The 18,438-nt window shown below is 36.2% G+C and overlaps 1 protein-coding gene across 1 annotated transcript in view; it reads left to right on the top strand.

Moving 5' to 3' along the window:
* LOC122799376 (major histocompatibility complex class I-related gene protein-like) overlaps positions 1-18,350 on the top strand; it is a 647,776-nt gene extending 629,426 nt beyond the window's left edge. The window contains exon 6 of the mRNA XM_044068388.1: positions 16,504-18,350. Coding sequence (XP_043924323.1) covers positions 16,504-16,577 — 74 coding nt within the window. The 3' untranslated portion in view covers positions 16,578-18,350. The remainder of the gene's footprint in view (positions 1-16,503) is intronic.
* Positions 18,351-18,438: the final 88 nt, after the last annotated feature.

The following is an 18,438-nucleotide window of genomic DNA, read 5'->3' as shown; positions in this document are numbered from 1 at the left end:
AGCAATATCCCTAAACTTAGTAGCACAACACTACATTATGCACTCTCATATACAGACACCACACATTATAATAATATCTGCCCACAATTGTTCAAGAACTACATAACAGACCGATTCAGAATTAAACACATATGCTCTCATTCCTACTCAAAAAAAACACAATACTTTCTCACACTCCTCACCAAACTCCAACATCTGTATCACCATGTTAACACCAGGCTCACCATAAGTGGGGATATCCACCCCAACCCAGGCCCAAATCCATCCTGTCCAACACAAACTGCTCCAACACAAAAGTCAGAACATAACACCCCCACTTTCTTCATCCCTGGGCAAATCAACAACAGCAGCAAAGCCAACCATCTTTTAATGCTAAATATTAATATTAGAAGTATCAAAAATAAAATACCTGAACTCCAGACCACAATAGCACACTACTCCCCAGACATAGTTGCTTTAACAGAAACCTGGCTAAATAAAAACATAGCTAACTCAGAAGTTCTCCCTACTGGCTACAATATCATTAGACAAGACAGACCACTTCATAAAGATGGTGGAACTGCCTTACTGTACAAGTCCAACTTAACTGTCCATCAATTACCAAACTTCTACCCCTCCCCCAATAAGTGGGACATACTCATCTCACAACTTCAACTTCATCCTAAAAAGGTCATCACCACAATTGTGATCTATATTCCACCCGGTAATACACCTGCTAGCCTTGAAGACTTCTTATCCTGGTGTTCTTCCACATACTCACAAGAAACCCTTATTCTGGGGGACTTCAACCTAGATTGGTTCACCTGTATATCAGAACCACCAAATAATCTAATAAATCTCAATGGCTACCAGCAGCTAGTCCAAATTCCAACTAGATGTGATAAAAAAATCTAAAAGGGAATCCATCCTTGACTGGGTCCTAACTAACAACCCCACATTGTACCCTCACACAGGCAGTCTCCCAGACACCTTAAGTGACCACAACATAATATACTTTATACGTAGCAGAACAAGCATATGCAAAACCACTAACTATATATCCACTAGAAACACAAAAAATTCTCTCCTAAGGTCCTCAACACTTTACTCTGTAACTCTGACTAGACCCCCCTAAAAACCCTCCCACTTGACCAGGCTGTAGCATATTTCAACAAAACATTTCTACAACACCTAGACACTGTCACTCCATTGAGCAAAATCAAGGTTAGAACCTCTACAAACCCCTGGCTCAGTAAAGAAACCAAACAAATCCTCAAGTCCAGAGACACTGCCTGGCTTTACTATCAAAAAACAAAGAAACACAAAGCCTAACTAAGTACCAAGAACTGCAAAACCATGCAAAAAATGCATTAGGCTGGACAAATAAATCCTACTACACAACATTACAAACTAAATACCAACACAACCCCCAAGAATTTGGGAAAAATGTAAACCATCTACTAAAATCCACCCAAAAGGCTACCCCCAAACCAACTACCCCTGACACTAAAGTTCCCATCGAAACACAATTCAACTCCCACTTTGTGAGCCCAATTCTATCTTTAGTATCACAGGACAATTCCTTCCTCACTATCCCCCCAACACAAATAACACTAATACAAGCTTTACCCTCAAAACAGTTTCCACCACTTCAATCAAAAGCATGCTTTCCTAACTAAAAACCTCATCAACAGCAGCCAACCTACTCTCCAGCTATTTCTTGAAACTGACAACAGATGCTATTGCTATCCCAGTCTCCACTCTCATAAACAGATCACTTGTTGAAAACTATGTGCCCAAACTCTGGAAAACATCCTATGTTACACCCATACATAAAGGCAAGACCTCCACACTGAACTTAATAACTACAGACCCATTGCTTTACTCTCCCCCCTGGCCAAAATCCTAGAAAAATGCATCCATACCCAGATGCTAAACTATCTCCTAGACAGCAACATCCTGTCACCTACTCAGCATGGTTTCAGGCCTGCCCATAGTACCACTACAGCCCTCCTCTGCTTCACAGACACAGTAAACTATCTCAAAAATGAAGGCCTACAAGTGTCAACTCTTTTTTTGGATATGTCCAAAGCATTTGACACAGTCTCACACCAAATCCTGCTAAACAAACTAAACCAATATCACCTATCAAATTCCACTCGTACCTGGTTCCAAAGCTACTTAACTGACAGTTACCAAGCTGTGAAAGGGAAAATTCTCTCTCTCCTCAGCTTCCCATAACTATAGGAGTTCCACAGGGTTTTTTCTTAAGTTTCACTACTATTCAGTCTTCACAAATGACCTCCATACCCCCACACAGCATGCATCTATCATTCAGTATGCAGATGACACTACCTTAATCTGTGCTGCACAAAACATTCACACCCTCCTGCAAACAACTCAACTAGCATTCTCTGATGCTGAAAACTACCTTATCAAAGCCCATCTTATCCTCAATCCAAAGAAAACCCAGCTTATGATTATAATCAGTTCTAACAAAAACACTGATAACAGTCAATTCACTATCTACTCCACAAATGCTACTCCAGTCGCTCCAGTGGCACAGGCTAAGATATTGGGAATAACCATAGACTCCCACCTAAAATTTGATAGTCATCTCAACTTAACTATTAAAAAAGTACATGCCAAACTGGGATCACTCTACCGTATCAAACCATTTCTTACCAACAACACAAAATCAGCCATTGCTCGCTCCCAACTTCTATCCACCCTACTCTATGCATCTCCCATTCTGACTAATCTCAACAACACTGAACTAAGCAAAATGGAAGCCTGCTATAACAGAATTGCCCGCTTTGCTGCAAATTGCTAATATAGAACTCATCACTGTACTGCTTTGAGACAGCTCCACTGGCTTGAACTGCCCAACCTCCTAACCTACAATCAGCTCTGCCTCTGTCATTCTATCTATTACCTCCCCAATAAGTGTCCTGCCCTCAAAAACCTAGTACAACATCACTCAGCCAAAAGGCCTCTTAGATCATCAAGCAAACTACTAATAGAAGTCACCAACAGCTACAATAGCTTTGGAGATGCACTATATACTAGTTCAGTGGTTAAAAAATAAAACTCTGTCCTCACTAGCATTCAAAACACATCATCCAAAGCCTCCTTTAAAGACCTCATCAGGCAACATCTCAAGCAAGAAGGTAGAAGTATAAACTGCACGTAGACTTACAGAGCAGAAACTTTAATAAAACAACATAAAAGCAAAGGTAAGTGCTTTCACAACTCACAGGTCGCTTCTTCAGACAATTGTACTTGCTAAAAACATTCATTTAAATAGTAGCTTACCATCACAGCTTAAAATCATTACCAGATTAACTAAGCTAATAATTTAATAAGATATTAAAAAAGAGAGGGAAAAATCACAGAAACTTTTATAAAAGGACATCTTAAAAACAAATGGGATGTTAAAAACAAAAACTGATTATAAAGTAGTATATAACTACTTGTGTTTAAGAGGGAGTGCTTTCAAAAAGGGTTTTAAAGAAAACATATTGTTCAACCCAGAATGTTTTTCTGCATTTAACAAGAGGATCCACTTTTGCTCAGCAGCCTCTGTTTGATTCTTTATATCACCCCCTCTATTGGAACAAATGAGGACTTGTAAAATTAAAAACTTAAAACTATGTGTCGAGTCAGTATTCATAACATGTACTGCCAATGCATTTGTTTCCTTCTTGTTTCTAATGTCTCTATTATGTTCTAAAACTCTGTCTTTGAAGGTTCTATTTGTTTATCCAATATAATAAGCATGACATTTTTGGCAGAAGGCAAAATGAACAACATTCTCAGTTCTGCAATCTGCATAATGATGTAAAAAGATTTTAAAGTGGCATGAAGGATGTATATACAGTGCTTGACTGTAAATGAACTTACAAGCAGAACAATTTCTGCATGGGAAAGTGCCTATCCTCATGGACTTAGGTGCATGTGGATGCGCTGATTTATGGCACAGATGTTGTTTTAATGATTTATTATTTTTAAAAGTAAATGAGAGTGTTTCACCAAACTTTTCAATAAAACCTGGATTGTCACGTAAAATATTCCAATTTGTCTTGCTAATATTGCAATAGTTATCAATATCACTAGAATATTACAAAACAACTCTAAAGTTTTCTGAAGTGTTACCAGATGATGTGGATGGAAGCAATTAATCACTAGAAAAATCTATATCAACTTACTTACAAATTTCTTTCTTCCTATGGAAAATGATCTTAGAGATGAGATTCTTACGTCAAGATATAATTTTTAAACGATTCACTCCTAGTGTTATAGGTGACAAATTGGATGTTTTGCAAGACAATATTGTCTCATATGAAAAGCGCCTGCAGCTTACAAAGGTTGAAAAGCTGCAGAGAGATCACAAGGATTTTCAGAACCAGCATGTGTTCACTTGGCCCAAAGATTTCAACAGCAGACAACCATCAAATTCTGTCAGTCAACAAGAAAACCAATCACACAGGCTGTATCATGATACTAATGCAATGCCAACGCCCCCATGTTCAGAACGAACGGAAATTGCTATGGATCAACAGCACGAAAGTGCACTTAGTAATGGCAGTACTAATAATGAACGCTGCTTAGCGACTACTTCTGTTATGGAGCAAGCATCCCCTTTATTGAATAGTAGTGCTCCTAACGATTCTAACGAAACTACATCTTCTAAAGTAAGTAATTGCAATTCAAATATTACAAGATCATCTGTTCCAAATGAAGCCACTAAAGGTAGTAGTGCTTCAGTTGGACCGAAGGATAACAGCTTTACCAGCATTTTTTTTTACTAGAAAGCCCTCTACCCATGAAAAGTCAATCAAGGAGCAGCACAAGAAAGGGAAGCACACAACGGCCTGTGAGTATAGACAGAAATCAACCAATGGTGAAAAGAAGACGCCAGTAGATACAGGTGCCATTTTTAACATTTCATCTATTGAACTTACTACTGAGCAATTAGCATTATTGAACAATGGCTTCTTTTATTCCCTCTAAGAGAGCAGACCATGCAGAGATGCTCAAAGACCTGAGACTTTTAGGTAGAAACTTAATGCTTAAAACTATTTTTGCTGGAGATAGAAACAGTAATATTCATCCTTATAAAAAACCTAGTACTTTCAGCCCTAATTTTGATCAGTAGTTCAATCTTTTATAAATGTGTGTGAATATGAATTTAGACAGCTTTTTAGGGCAAGAACACATTGTAACTTCTATAATATGTCTAGTGATGACATCACAGCTTTGAATGAACTTCAAGATCGACAGTCAATTGTTATTAAACCTGCTGACAAAAGTGGGGGAATAGTGATTTTAGATAAAGTTCTTTACATTAATCAAATGCTGTTGTTGTTAAATGATTCAAGTACTTATCAACATATAACAAGATTTACTGCAAATGACGTCATGGAAAAAGTCTCTTTCCTAGTGTTCGATTTGTTGATGACCAAGCTTATAAATGAATAATTATTTGAATTCTTTAACGTAGCTCATCCTCTTATTCCATCTATATATGGACTGCCAAAAATACACAAAAACAAAACAATCCCACCTATGAGGCCCATTGTGGCCGGCACAGGCTGGTGCACGGAACCACTTTCCATCTTTTTAGAGAATAATTTACATCCAGTCCTAGATACCTGTCACACTATTTTAAAAGATGCTAAGTCTTTCTTAGAGAGACTGTGTAATCGACTCTCAACTATCGACTGTGAATTTATTTTTGTTAGTTACATTAGACGTTGAGTCACTTTTTACTTGTATTCCCAATGATGTGGGTATAGAGATGATTAGAGATTATCTCATAACCAATAAGTGTTTTTCTAGTAATAAAGTCACACTACTTTGTGCTCTGTTAGAAATAGTTCTCGAAAATAATGTTTTTGTTTTTGAAAATGATATTTGCCTTCAAAAGACTGGCGTGGCTATGGGCACAGCCTGTGCCAGTAGCTACACCAATCTTGTTCTAGCACATTGGGAGCATGCAGCCATTTTTACACCTGCTAATGAGTTTTTTGATAACATCGTCTGGTATGTACAATTTGTCGATGATGTTTATATGTTGTGGAAAGGTAGCACTATTGAACTAGATTGTTTTGTCACTTTTTTTACATAATACTACCAGTTTTCTCAGGTTCACGTATCAACATTCATACTATCATATAGAATTCTTAGATGTCTCTCTTGATAAGTCTGACTTACAGAAGGTTAATAGTAGTATTTACAAGAAGCCAATTAGAAAAAATACTCTTCTACACAAAAGGAGCATGCACCACAAACATGTTACTAAAAATTTGGTTAAAGGTCAAATTTATAGAACTTTAAGGTTGCACAATAATGATATGGAAGCTAGCAATGCCGTCACAGAACTAAAATCTGAATTTTTAGAAAGAGGCTATTCTGAATCCGAAGTGGACCTGTTTATTAAGGAAGCATGGACACAGAGATCTACTAGGTGCAAACTATTTTTTTAATTTTTCTAGTGATGAATTCCTTCCATCCACATCATCTGGTAACACTTCAGAAAACTTTAAGAGTTGTTTTGCAATATTCTAATGATATTGATAACTATTGCAATATTATCAAGAAAAATTGGAATATTTTACGTGACAATCCAGGTTTTATTGAAAAGTTTGGTGAAACACCCTCATTTTCTTTTAAAAATAATAAATCATTAAAACAACATCTGTGCCATAAGTCAGCGCATCCACATGCACCTAAGTCCACGAGGATAGGCACTTTCCCATGCAGAAATTGTTCTGCTTGTAAGTTCATTTATAGTCAAGCACTGTATATACATCCTTCATGTCACTTTAAAATCTCTTAACATCATTATGCAGATTGCAGAACTGAGAATGTTGTTCATTTTGCCTTCTGCCAAAAATGTCATGCTTATTATGTTGGAAAAACACATAGAACCTTCAAAGACAGAGTTTTAGAACATAACAGACATTAGAAACAAAAAGGAAACAAATGCATTGGCAATACATTTTATGAATACTGACTCGACACATCGTTTTAAGTTTTTAATTTTACAAGTTCTCATTTGTTCCAATAAAGGGGGTGATATAAAGAATCAAACAGAGGCTGCTGAGCAAAAGTGGATCCTCTTGTTAAATGCAGAAAAATATCCTGGGTTGAACAATATGTTTTCTTTAAAACCCTTTTTGAAAGCACACCCTCTTAAACACAAGTAGTTTTGTACTACTTTATAATCAGTTTTTGTTTTTAACATACCATTTGTTTTGAAGATGTCCTTTATAAAAGTTTCTGCAATTTTTCCCTTTCTTTTTTAGTTTCTTATTAAATTATTAGCTTAGTTAATTGGTTAATGATTTTAAGCTGTGATGGTAAGCTACTATTTAAATTAATGTTTTTAGCAAGTGCAATTATCCAAAGAAGCGATCTGTGAATCGTGAAAGCACTTACCTTTGCTTTTTTGTTTTATTAAAGTATCTGCTCTGTAAGTCTGCGTGCAGTTTATACTTCTACCTTGTACATTTTTTGCTGCACTTGACTGTACTCTGGACTCGTTTTTTTGATTCTTAACATCTCAAGCAAAGTTGGCAGTGCCATGATTGCTCCCCAGGCTAGTGAAAGCAGATAAGGTATACATACTAATTCTAGAGCACTTGATAACACTTTTCAATCTTACTCACAAACAATGGCTAATCTACAATGTATGTACTGTACCTGTGTACTATGTATGTATCCTACCTATGTTCCAAATTTCAGCTGTACACCACAAATCTATTAATTACCTTTATTTTTAAATTAATATTTTTTTGTTTGTTCTCTCCACTGTAACTGCTGATGTGCTGCATACCACTGTAAAAACATGTCTTTTGTAATTTGCGTGTATACTGATAATGTCTAAATAACTAAATGTGTCTGTAATTTTTCTTTGTGGAGCTTTTCTCCCCGGACATCTTCTGAAAAAGGGCCGTTTCGGCTCAGTCAGACACCCCCGGTTAACAAATGTAAAATAAAATAAAATAAAAAAAAATACATACCCTCTCAAACATATGAATGAAACTATCAAAATTATTCCCCTCTGTAAATTGTGGAAGAAATTTACTGACCTTTTGTGCTTCTGGAGTCTGGTTACTCCCTTCCCCATTACCTCCATGACACTGGCGAAGAGTCAGCATCTCCTTTTCATGTTGCCTCTGCCTGTCCTTCTATTCAGCTTTTATTTCCAAATGCCTGGCCTCCAACTCAAGTATCTTTAACTCCAGATGGATTTTTAAGTCCTCTGCCAAAAAGTTGAGCTGTCCATTCCCTGAGTGTTGTACATCTCCACGGCCAGTCTGATCATCCTCCTGGTTGCTATTTTCTGATGCAGCTGGGACCAAAGCTGCAATCACGTTTGCTTTAGTCAGGTTTCCATGCACCAGTCCTTTGGCCTGGCACATCTCAGCCAACTGGCTCCTTGGCAGCTTGCCATACTAATATGCTGACATGCTAGCCTGCTCTCCCTGACTAACTAAGCTAACAAAATAAATAAAACAGTTGTGATCTGAACTCTGAATGTTCCAAAAAAAAAAAGTAATCTTCGTGGTATCCCCGAAGTCTCAAACAACCCATTAACAAGTATAGTGCGTCCAAACACAAAACAGTGTAAGTAACTTCAACCACTTTTTAGATATGCAGATATCCAAGGACACCAACAATAACATAATCACCACTGATCTATTCAGAAAACCAATGAGGGTCAACGTATTATTCCACAGTAAAAGTCTACATCCTACAAAAACAAGTATAATGTACTCAAGTCCCAGGGCTATAGATTAACTAGAATTACCACAGAGATGGAACCATTTTTGAGAAACCTGAACAACTTAGAGAATGATTTTCTACTGAGAGGCTATGAAAGTCAGATGTTAAAAAACATCCTGGAACCCATTATAGAACTGAAAAGGATTGAAGCACCTTCACTCAACCTCCCCAGTAGGAGAAAGTTAAGAAATTCCACAGAGAATAATAAATGCAAAAATAGCTGCATCCTGACATACACTTTGGATTATCACAGTATTAAAAATGTTATTGAAGAAAACTGGGCCATTGTCACAGGAAACCCTTTTCTGATTAACATCTTAGGTGAATCCCCATCTTTTGTTTATAGGAAGGCCAGAAATATTAGAAGTTTTGTTGAATTTAAACCTAGACCATATGAGAGAAACACTAAAAGATGTGAAACTAATTGTACATTTTGTATATTTATACAGCAAAGTGATCATTTTTATTGCCCTTATTTAAAGAAAATTATTAAGACCAGTGCAGGGGTGACTGTAACACTACAAAAATAATTTACAGGGTACAGTACAATGAATGTGATGCATTTTATGTGGGCAAGACTATAAATAATTCCAACCACTTCTTGGACAGCAGATAGAAAACACAAGTACCACACGCAGCAAACCAGAGATCCAAAACTAATTTTGTTTAATAAATTCCACAAAAATCTGTATTTCTCTAGCACCTCGGCTAAGAAAAGCCTTTAAAACAGTACACATACACATATTTCAGTTCATCCTTATATACTCAATTACTAAATCACGTAATAAAAAACAATAATTCAATTAAAATACACTTAATTGTCTCAAAGCAAACTTTTCCATGTACATTCCTGATTCAAGCCCCTAGGGCTCATAGTATCAAATTTTAAGATCAACATAGTCTCTTTTTTTCTTAACAGATTTTTAACTTGTTGGTCCGTCATATATGAATTAATTTCTATCCTATCTAATATAGTTGCTTGCAGTCCCTCTGGGTTACTATTAAGAAATTCTTTAAAATTAATTGCTACAGGGCTTGTTAATTTATATTTCCTCATGTCTGTTATATGTTCTTTAAGCCTACATGCAAATTGTCTTTTACTTTCCCCCACATAGAATTTCTGACAAGGACATTTTAAACCATATATAATTATTTCTGTATTGCAACTGTATGTTCCTTTTGATTGAATTTTTTTTCCATTTATACATGTAAATTCTTTCACTATAAACTTACATATACTGCACTTTCCACATGGGGATGTTCCCACCATATCTAAAGATGTAACTATCCTTGTAGTGGGCACATTAAATTTTCCATGGACCAAAACATCTTTTATGCTTCTACCTCTCCTAAAGGAAAAGCTTATGTTTTTATTTTGCAAAAAATCAGTTTCTCTTTTCAACCAAGTCCACAAATATTTAACTTGTTCTTTCACTATCTCTGAAAATATAGAATATGTTGATGTAAAATATATACACTTTTGTTTACTATTACTCCTTCTTTTACCTTGTCCACTACCTCTTTTATTATTGGTCACCCTCTCCATTCCCTTTTCTACATCTGCCTTTTCATATCCTCTACTACAAAATTTAAGAAAAGTTTCTTTCATTTCCCTCTCGATATCCATCGGGTCATTACATAACCTTTTTACCCTGAGAAATTCACCATATGGGATAGACTTCATGGTATGGGGAGGATGACAACTATCCCCATGTAGAACAAAATTTGTTTCTGAAAACTTTCTGTGTATACTTGTTTAAGAAAAGTGCCCTTCGTACCTTTTATGCTTGCGTCCAAGTAATGAACCTCACTACCTATTTGTAACCCATCAAAACTGACCCCTACATCATTAATATGTAGTTTATCAATAAATTCTCTAACTTGATTTTGTCCCACTTTACATATAAAAATCAAGTAATCTATAAATCGATAATATTTAACTACATACCTTTTAGAAAACTCACTAGTATAAATATACTGACTTTCAAAATATCCCATAAATATATTCGCATAAGTGGGGGCGAACACTGCCCCCATGGCTGTCCCTTGTAATTGTCTATATAGACTGCCATTAAACTCAAATATATTATTATTCAAACACATTATAATCAAATCTGTAACATACTGGATCACTGGATCTTCCCCCATGAAAAAGACTGCAAATAAACTTAAGCGTAGGACTTCATGTCATCTGTCAGAAATTCGCTATGGATGTAAAAATAATGTGCTAGCCAAACACCTTTCTCTTCATAAAAGACACACAGATTTTAAGTTCCAGATCCTGGATTGCATAAACATGGCTGATCTTGAAGGAGACATTCCAAATATTCTGGAGAAACATGAACTCATGTGGCAATTAAAGCTGAACTCTTTTGGGAAGCCTGAACTAAACTACTACTGTTCAATTAAAAGTGTACTGGAGCTTAGAAAACTGCCACATTGTTTACATGACTAATTTTATTTTATTTTATTTGATTCTACCACTTGGTTTTAAATGCCATTTTAAATCAGTTTTAATTTAAGTGCATATTTTGTTTCCATCATCATACATTTTTTCTTATTATTTTTCTTTTTCTTGTTCTCTTTTTTCCACTTTATTCAAAATGATGTGTAATAACAATACTAACTAATTATACAATAATAGTTTTATAGATAGTTTTCAGAGTTCTTGTACACAGACCTGAAGAAGTCTAGAAGGGCGAAAGCTATCTTTGTTAACAATAGGTTATGAAAATAGAATACGATTTTTACAATTGATTTTTTTACATGCAAAGTGTATATGTTTGTGTATATATATATATATATATATATATATATATATATATATATATATATATATATATATATATATATATATATACATAGATATATATATATATATATATGTGTGTATATATATATATATATATATATATATATATATATATATATATATATATATATGTATATATATATATATATATATATATGTGTGTGTGTGTATATATATATATATATATATATATATATATATATATATATATATATATATATATTATTTGATTGCCAAATGGACTAAGGTTGATATATTTCCAGCCATGTAGTATATTGTCTTGGATAAAATCACAGTCATAATAATCTACTTAGTAATCTGGTTAAATAAGAGGTACCACATCATTATACATTTTATTTAAAGTACATAAGGGTTATATTATTATGACAGCTACTAAGTAGGGCAGGACCAGCTCGAATGTCACACTGATGGGGGAAGGGATGTGAATTTAACATGTGTACCAATAAAACTTTGTTTTACAGCACAATAAACCACTTCCGTGCCTGAAAAAAGTATATATATATATATATATATATATATATATATATATATATATATTTGGAAAGCTTGTGAGGAAACTATTACTCTATTTTTGTTTTACTTGAATCGCTTGTCTGTCTACTTAATAAAGGATTTTCGACTGGAAACAGACTGCCTGCCTTGCTTGGATTACTTTTGAATACTTAGTAATTCTGAACAATATTTCAAATTATATATTTTGTATTTTTTTTTTACTTAAGATGAGTTTAGGTTCGCTATTTCTACTACTATTGTCTGATCTGATTATTATACAGTGATTAACTAGAGATATTTGGACTGAAAATCTTCCACACAGAGAAGTTCCTTACACTGTTTTGAACTCAGAATGCTAACTGTGTGGCTGATTTAGAGTACAAAAACACCTTCAGTGATCACTGTACACAAGCTACAGGAATTCAGTGTCCACACCACTACAAGCCATTTAGTATGTGATGTGGCTAACTCACCACAATCAAACAATTAATATTTGATGTGGATATCCCATAACTGCCAAACAATTAATATGTGACACCCATGCACTGGCCCAGTAATCAAGGAGCCTCAATCCTAACTAGCACCAGTGAGGGGCGCGCACACTGGGGGGATAACAAGTACACTCACAGTAAAGTACAGTTTCCCTTAATAGCACACAGAGAACACAGTCAGTCTGGGGCTGGTTTCTCCCTTTCTCTCCAGATCCTCAATAAAACTCCCCACTGGCACAGCTATAGGGTACATATCTCAGCCTAGTGGTCAAGCTAAAACCTCCAGCACCCTCTTTGTCCAGCCAGTGCTTTGTGTCCCTGCCCAAGTAGCTGAAACACACACACTTTGAGATTTGAATTACATACACAAACACAAACACTTCTGGGGAAGACTGGCACAGGCTCTCCAGCTATGCCCCCTTCTTGCCCAGACCATAAGGTAGAAATCACTGCCACCAACCACTACTTATCAGCTACTAATAAGGCCCTTCCCAAAGGGTGACCAATTTTACCATGTAATGTCACTGTTATCCGAATACTGAGTATGACCCAGAGCTAAGGCTATTCTGGAGTGGCTAAGTACAGTATCACCAAATACATGCACAGTACACTAAAAGCTTAAATTATCTCTACACAAAACAGCCACAGTTGAAAGGTTTAAAATATGTAATAATAAATAATAAAAACACAAGACAATACTCATCAAGTCAACACAATGATATTATAGAGAGTTCAGAAATCACAGGAAAATGCCTTAAAACAATACTGTAGGATATTCTGACATGAATATAGAAAACAGCTACACTAATTTGGCTATATTCTATCTATCTCTAAGAGAAATCACTGTTCTAAATACTACTTACATACACAGCAAGCAAGTGCTGGTGAGTGGATGTTCTTACTAGATCCAAGACAAGATACAAAATGCTCTCCTTTCTTTCTGTCCTTAAACTGATAATACACAGTACTGCTGAGTCATTTCATATTACATAATTTTGTCACCCCTGCTGAGGTTTCCCAGGCTCACAGAACTTAAAATTTTACATTTCTACAGCTGTCAGGAAATCACAGCAATAAAAGGCACTTGACATGTGAAACCTAGTAATTTTCTTTGTCTTAAAACAATAGAAAGAAACTCTTAGCTCAGACATTCTGTCTCTGAGCTTGAGATCAAACACAGTTATAAAATGTTTTATTTAACAGCTTTCTTCCAGTAGGGTGCACTGTGGTTGCATTTTTGAAGCTCAGTAAAACATATAGTTTAATCATAACATATAGTTCTCTTTACATTTGTAAAACAAGCCTGTGGATTATATTAATATTTACAATACATATAATTATCTACAAAATTCTATATGTCTGGGCTGGTTGCCCCTCAGTTTTTCACAATGACTTCCCACAGTTGCTTTTCAGAGTCTAAGTTTTAGGATGCCATACAAAAATCCCACCATGAGGAAGAATCAGAGAAGTGAGGTATATCAGTTGGAAGTATGAAAAATTTGATGGTGTGTTACTGAAAGCCAACCTTCCAAGCCATGTTGCAAGTCACATATGTAACACATACATTACTGTGCCATATTGAAGACATATATAAACAATCGCAGTTGGCTGTTTAGCACAGATGCTAAGTGTTTACTAGCAACACTTTGAAGTATGCAGGCATGTGAGCAGAAACCAATTAGTAGTGAAGCAAAACATCTTTGAGATCCATAATCAGAGAATAAATCCTAATGGACTAAAACCTTGGTACAATAGGTTCATATAAAGGGCCTTTGACTATACATTTATTATCGTCCGACTGTTTGCATCACTGATATATATATATATATGGAAAATTCTCATATTGTATCCAATAGCCATTACTAAACCCCTGCACTAGTGTCACCCTACATAGTATTATCATCATCATCTTTCGGCTGTTCCTATTAGGGGTCGCCACAGCGGCTCATCTGTTTCCATTTCTTCCTGTCCTATACATCTTGCTCTGTCACACCAACCACCTGCATATCCTCTCTCACCACATCCATAAACCTTATCTTAGGCCTTCCTCTTTTCCTGTTACCTGGTAGCTTCATCCTTAGCATGTTTTCCCAATATACTCAGCATCCCTCCTCCACACATGTCCAAACCAACATAATCTTGCCTCTCTGGCTTTGTCTCCAAACCTTCCAACCTGGGCTGACCCGCTAATATACTTATTCCTAATCCTGTCCACCCTCGTCACACCCAGTGCAAATCTTAACATCTTTAACTCTGCATTGTCCAGCTCTAACTCCTGCTTTTTTGTCAATGCCACTGTCTTCAACCCATATAAAATAGCTGGTTTCACTACCCTCTTGTAGACCTTCCCTTTCACTCTTACTGGTACTCGTCTGTCACAAATCACTCCTGACACTCTTCTCCACCCACTCCATCCTGCCTGTACTCTCTTCTTCACATCTCTTCCACACTCACCATTACTCTGAACTATTGATCCCAAGTATTTAAATTCATCACCTTGGCCACCTCTACTCCTTGCGTCCTCACCATTCCTCTAGTCTCCCTCTCATTCACACACACATATATTCTGTCTTAATCCTGCTGACCGTCATTCCTCTTCTCTTTAGAGCATATCTCCATCTCTCCAGGGTATCCTCTACCTGTTCCCCTACTCTCACTACAGATCACAATGTCACCTGCAAACATCATAGTCCACGGGGACTCCTGTCTGATCTCATCTGTCAACCTGTCTATCACCAATGCAAATAAGAAAGGGCTCAAAGCTGATCCTTGATGTAATCCCACTTCCACCTTAAATGTATCTGTCACTCCCAGCGCAGACCTCACCGCTGTCACACTACCATCGTACATATCCTGTACCACTCTTACATACTTTTCTGACACTCCCAACTTCCTCATACAATACCACAACTCCTCTCTATATTATTTCTCCTATCAATACATCTGGATAGTTGTACATGAATGCAGGGTTCTCCTACATTACAGATGTATTCATTTTTCTTTTACAACAATAACATCATTGGATACTGCTGTCAGGAAATCTGAGATATCTAGTTTATCTTTCAGTGAACTGACATGCAAGTCCACTATTATGCAAGGCAACAGCTCACAGTATCTCATGTGAAAGGCTTATGTTACATGTCCCAGCAGGTGAGAACAGTATGTCTTCATGAATACATGAATGTAGATCAGTTTCCTGAACATCTCCATGTCCTTATTTTGGGATAGATAACTAGTTTTTCAGATGGGCTTGAAGACGTCCTGCCTAGTGTTTAATGCCAGTAGATTATATTATCTGTTTTCTACACTGCTCATCACAGAATAGGCAACATATCTCATCTGACTGTATTTTCACTGAATAAAGAATCTGAAGCAAATGGCATGTGACTCTCTGCCTACCTTGCTAGATCATGCCTAAATAAGGTAAAAAATATTTACCAGATGTTCCACTAATTACAAAAATGGTAGGGAGTTTGTTGTTCTTAGCTAAACTGGTTAGGTGCCATGCCAACCCTTTCTGTTATTGCTTGCAGTCCATCTATCTAAATCTTACTATCTAAACAATGTGTGCACTGAATCTGACATCTTGGCTTGGCATAACGTGCCCACTTTCTCACAGTTTATTCACTGTTTAGTACTATTTGAACAAGAGGCTTACCGTTCCTTAATGGAAAATATTTTACTGAACAGGAAATAAAAGTTACTTGTTATCTTCACTGAGGTATTTTTAAAAATATTCCATGGATTTTTTTATTTGTAATTTACAGAAAATTTGTTGCTATCTTTTTGACAGAATCACAGTACCACATATGATGAATCTTATAAACATTTATTAATAGACTTAAAGAGATGATGATATGTTTCAAGTTTATTTCATGTTGTTCTCACAAGGAGATGTTTTGTTTTACTTTACAGGTGAAAGATACTCACCATCTGAGCAAAGTACTATCCTAAAGAGTTTGGGCACTGAGGGGAAAAATCATGATTAACCCTATTCATCAACAGCATTACTCCAGCCTTTTGCAGAAAAATACAGCTGTTAATATGAGTGGACTTATTTAGTGCTAGATTAATATATTAGAGTACAGCAACAAACTGATTTGTGCTGCGATCTAAACTAGATTTTGAATCATTAACTGAATAACATTATGGCACAACTGTCCTTGTCTTCTGTTTGCAATATTATACTGCCATTATTTTCTTATCCTAATTATGTTGTGATAGTCAGCAAATGCTTGTGTTATCAACTGTGACTCTATTGTATGACGGCATGGCAGAAACTGTTCCACAAATCTTGCTAAGTGGACATAATTATTTGCATTCTTTTGGCTAAGTGCACCAGTGGCATAAAGCTCAGGTAACCTGATGTTGGCTAGTGGCTTGGGGGTTTGACTACAGCTACAGAGATGATGGGTATGCATATCCTGGGGGGGGGGGTGGTCCTCACCTGGCTCATACCACAACTCTGATGACATGGCGCTGCTACAGATTAGAGCCTCATAATGCAGGGGGGGTCAACACTGGGATGACATGAGTGTGGCTGCCCAAGCCAGTGATGGTAGCCCTTGTCAGTAGACATGGGGGAACATTCATGCATGGAATGTGGCTGATTAGGTAATCTTTGCAGTAATACGAGTGCTCACATCACCACTGGGGAGAGGGTTAGGTTCATAAATGCAAAATGCTGTCCTTGCTGGAATGACAGCAAGAGCACAAAAAACACACCCCCCCCACCCAGCCTTCTCTGCATCATCCTTTTCTTAAGTTTCCTTGGAATGTTAATAATACTAGAACATTTATTATTGCCTGTACCTTACCAAGGCATATCTTTGTGCACATGATATCCAATTCCTCCTCCAAGCTTACTGTAACACCTGAGACCATACATATCTGTCAGTGGTTTGCAAAATATTTCTGTTAACTGTTATAGCACCTGGTGGGGCAGTGCATGCAGTCCACACACTTTACCCAGATAAAGTCATTGGTTTCCTTCTCTGATTCTTTACTAGTTATTTCCCAGTCTGCCTACTTATCCTCCTCCCAAACTACCTTTCCTTCATACATCTGCACTCTCCTACTTCGCCATAAGTAATGAGCTGGTAAATTCTTTCAGTGTTTATGCTTGATATGTAGCAGTACTAACCTCTCTCATCCAATAGCATCATGTCTAGTCATGTCTTCCTGTGCCCCTTTAATGTATCCAGATTATTTCATATAACCCTTTCCCATTCTTTGTGAATCTGCTTTTCAAGGGTAAGCAAGACTGTACAGTTAGAAAAAACAATGACTAAAATCTGCTGTAATACTGGTCTCTAATTTCGCTGTGTCATCTGAGTTTCTCAGATTGGTAAAACAGCAACTGTAATTTTTGCAGACTGAATTAAATCTCAGTAAGAAGGTATTAAATTTGCTGTTGTTTTCCTAGAAGATGCCTCTGATCAGTGGTGATATGTTTATAAAATTTCATTCTGAACATAAGAAATAATTTGTGAAAAAAGTTTAATCAAGCATCAGCCAATAGTAAGATCTCTCTTCATAATTCTGTAGCACTATTTGAGGAGTTGTATTTACTAGAAATTATATTCGGAATGTAATAATCAATCTGTCTTCCTGTTTTTATATAGGCATGCCTTCTGGCATCTCTACAATTGTATATATATTGTCAGAAGAACTAAAAAAATAAAGATTAGGTTCCAGATGTATAAGACAGCTATTTTAATCAGTGATATACAAAATAATAAATTCATACATTTTGAAGAAGATTTCTGTACTGCCATCCTTTTAAAATGGTGACTGTTTTAAATTTCAAGTCATGTGTGTGTTACAAAATAGTGGGACTAAAAGTGTGAA

The sequence above is a fragment of the Protopterus annectens genome, chromosome 1.part0, assembly GCF_019279795.1.
Source record: "Protopterus annectens isolate FY-2018-M chromosome 1.part0, PAN1.0, whole genome shotgun sequence".
NCBI classification, from domain to species: domain Eukaryota; kingdom Metazoa; phylum Chordata; order Ceratodontiformes; family Protopteridae; genus Protopterus; species Protopterus annectens.
Note: the sequence above shows the minus strand (reverse complement) of the source record. Positions and strands in the feature narration are given on the sequence as shown.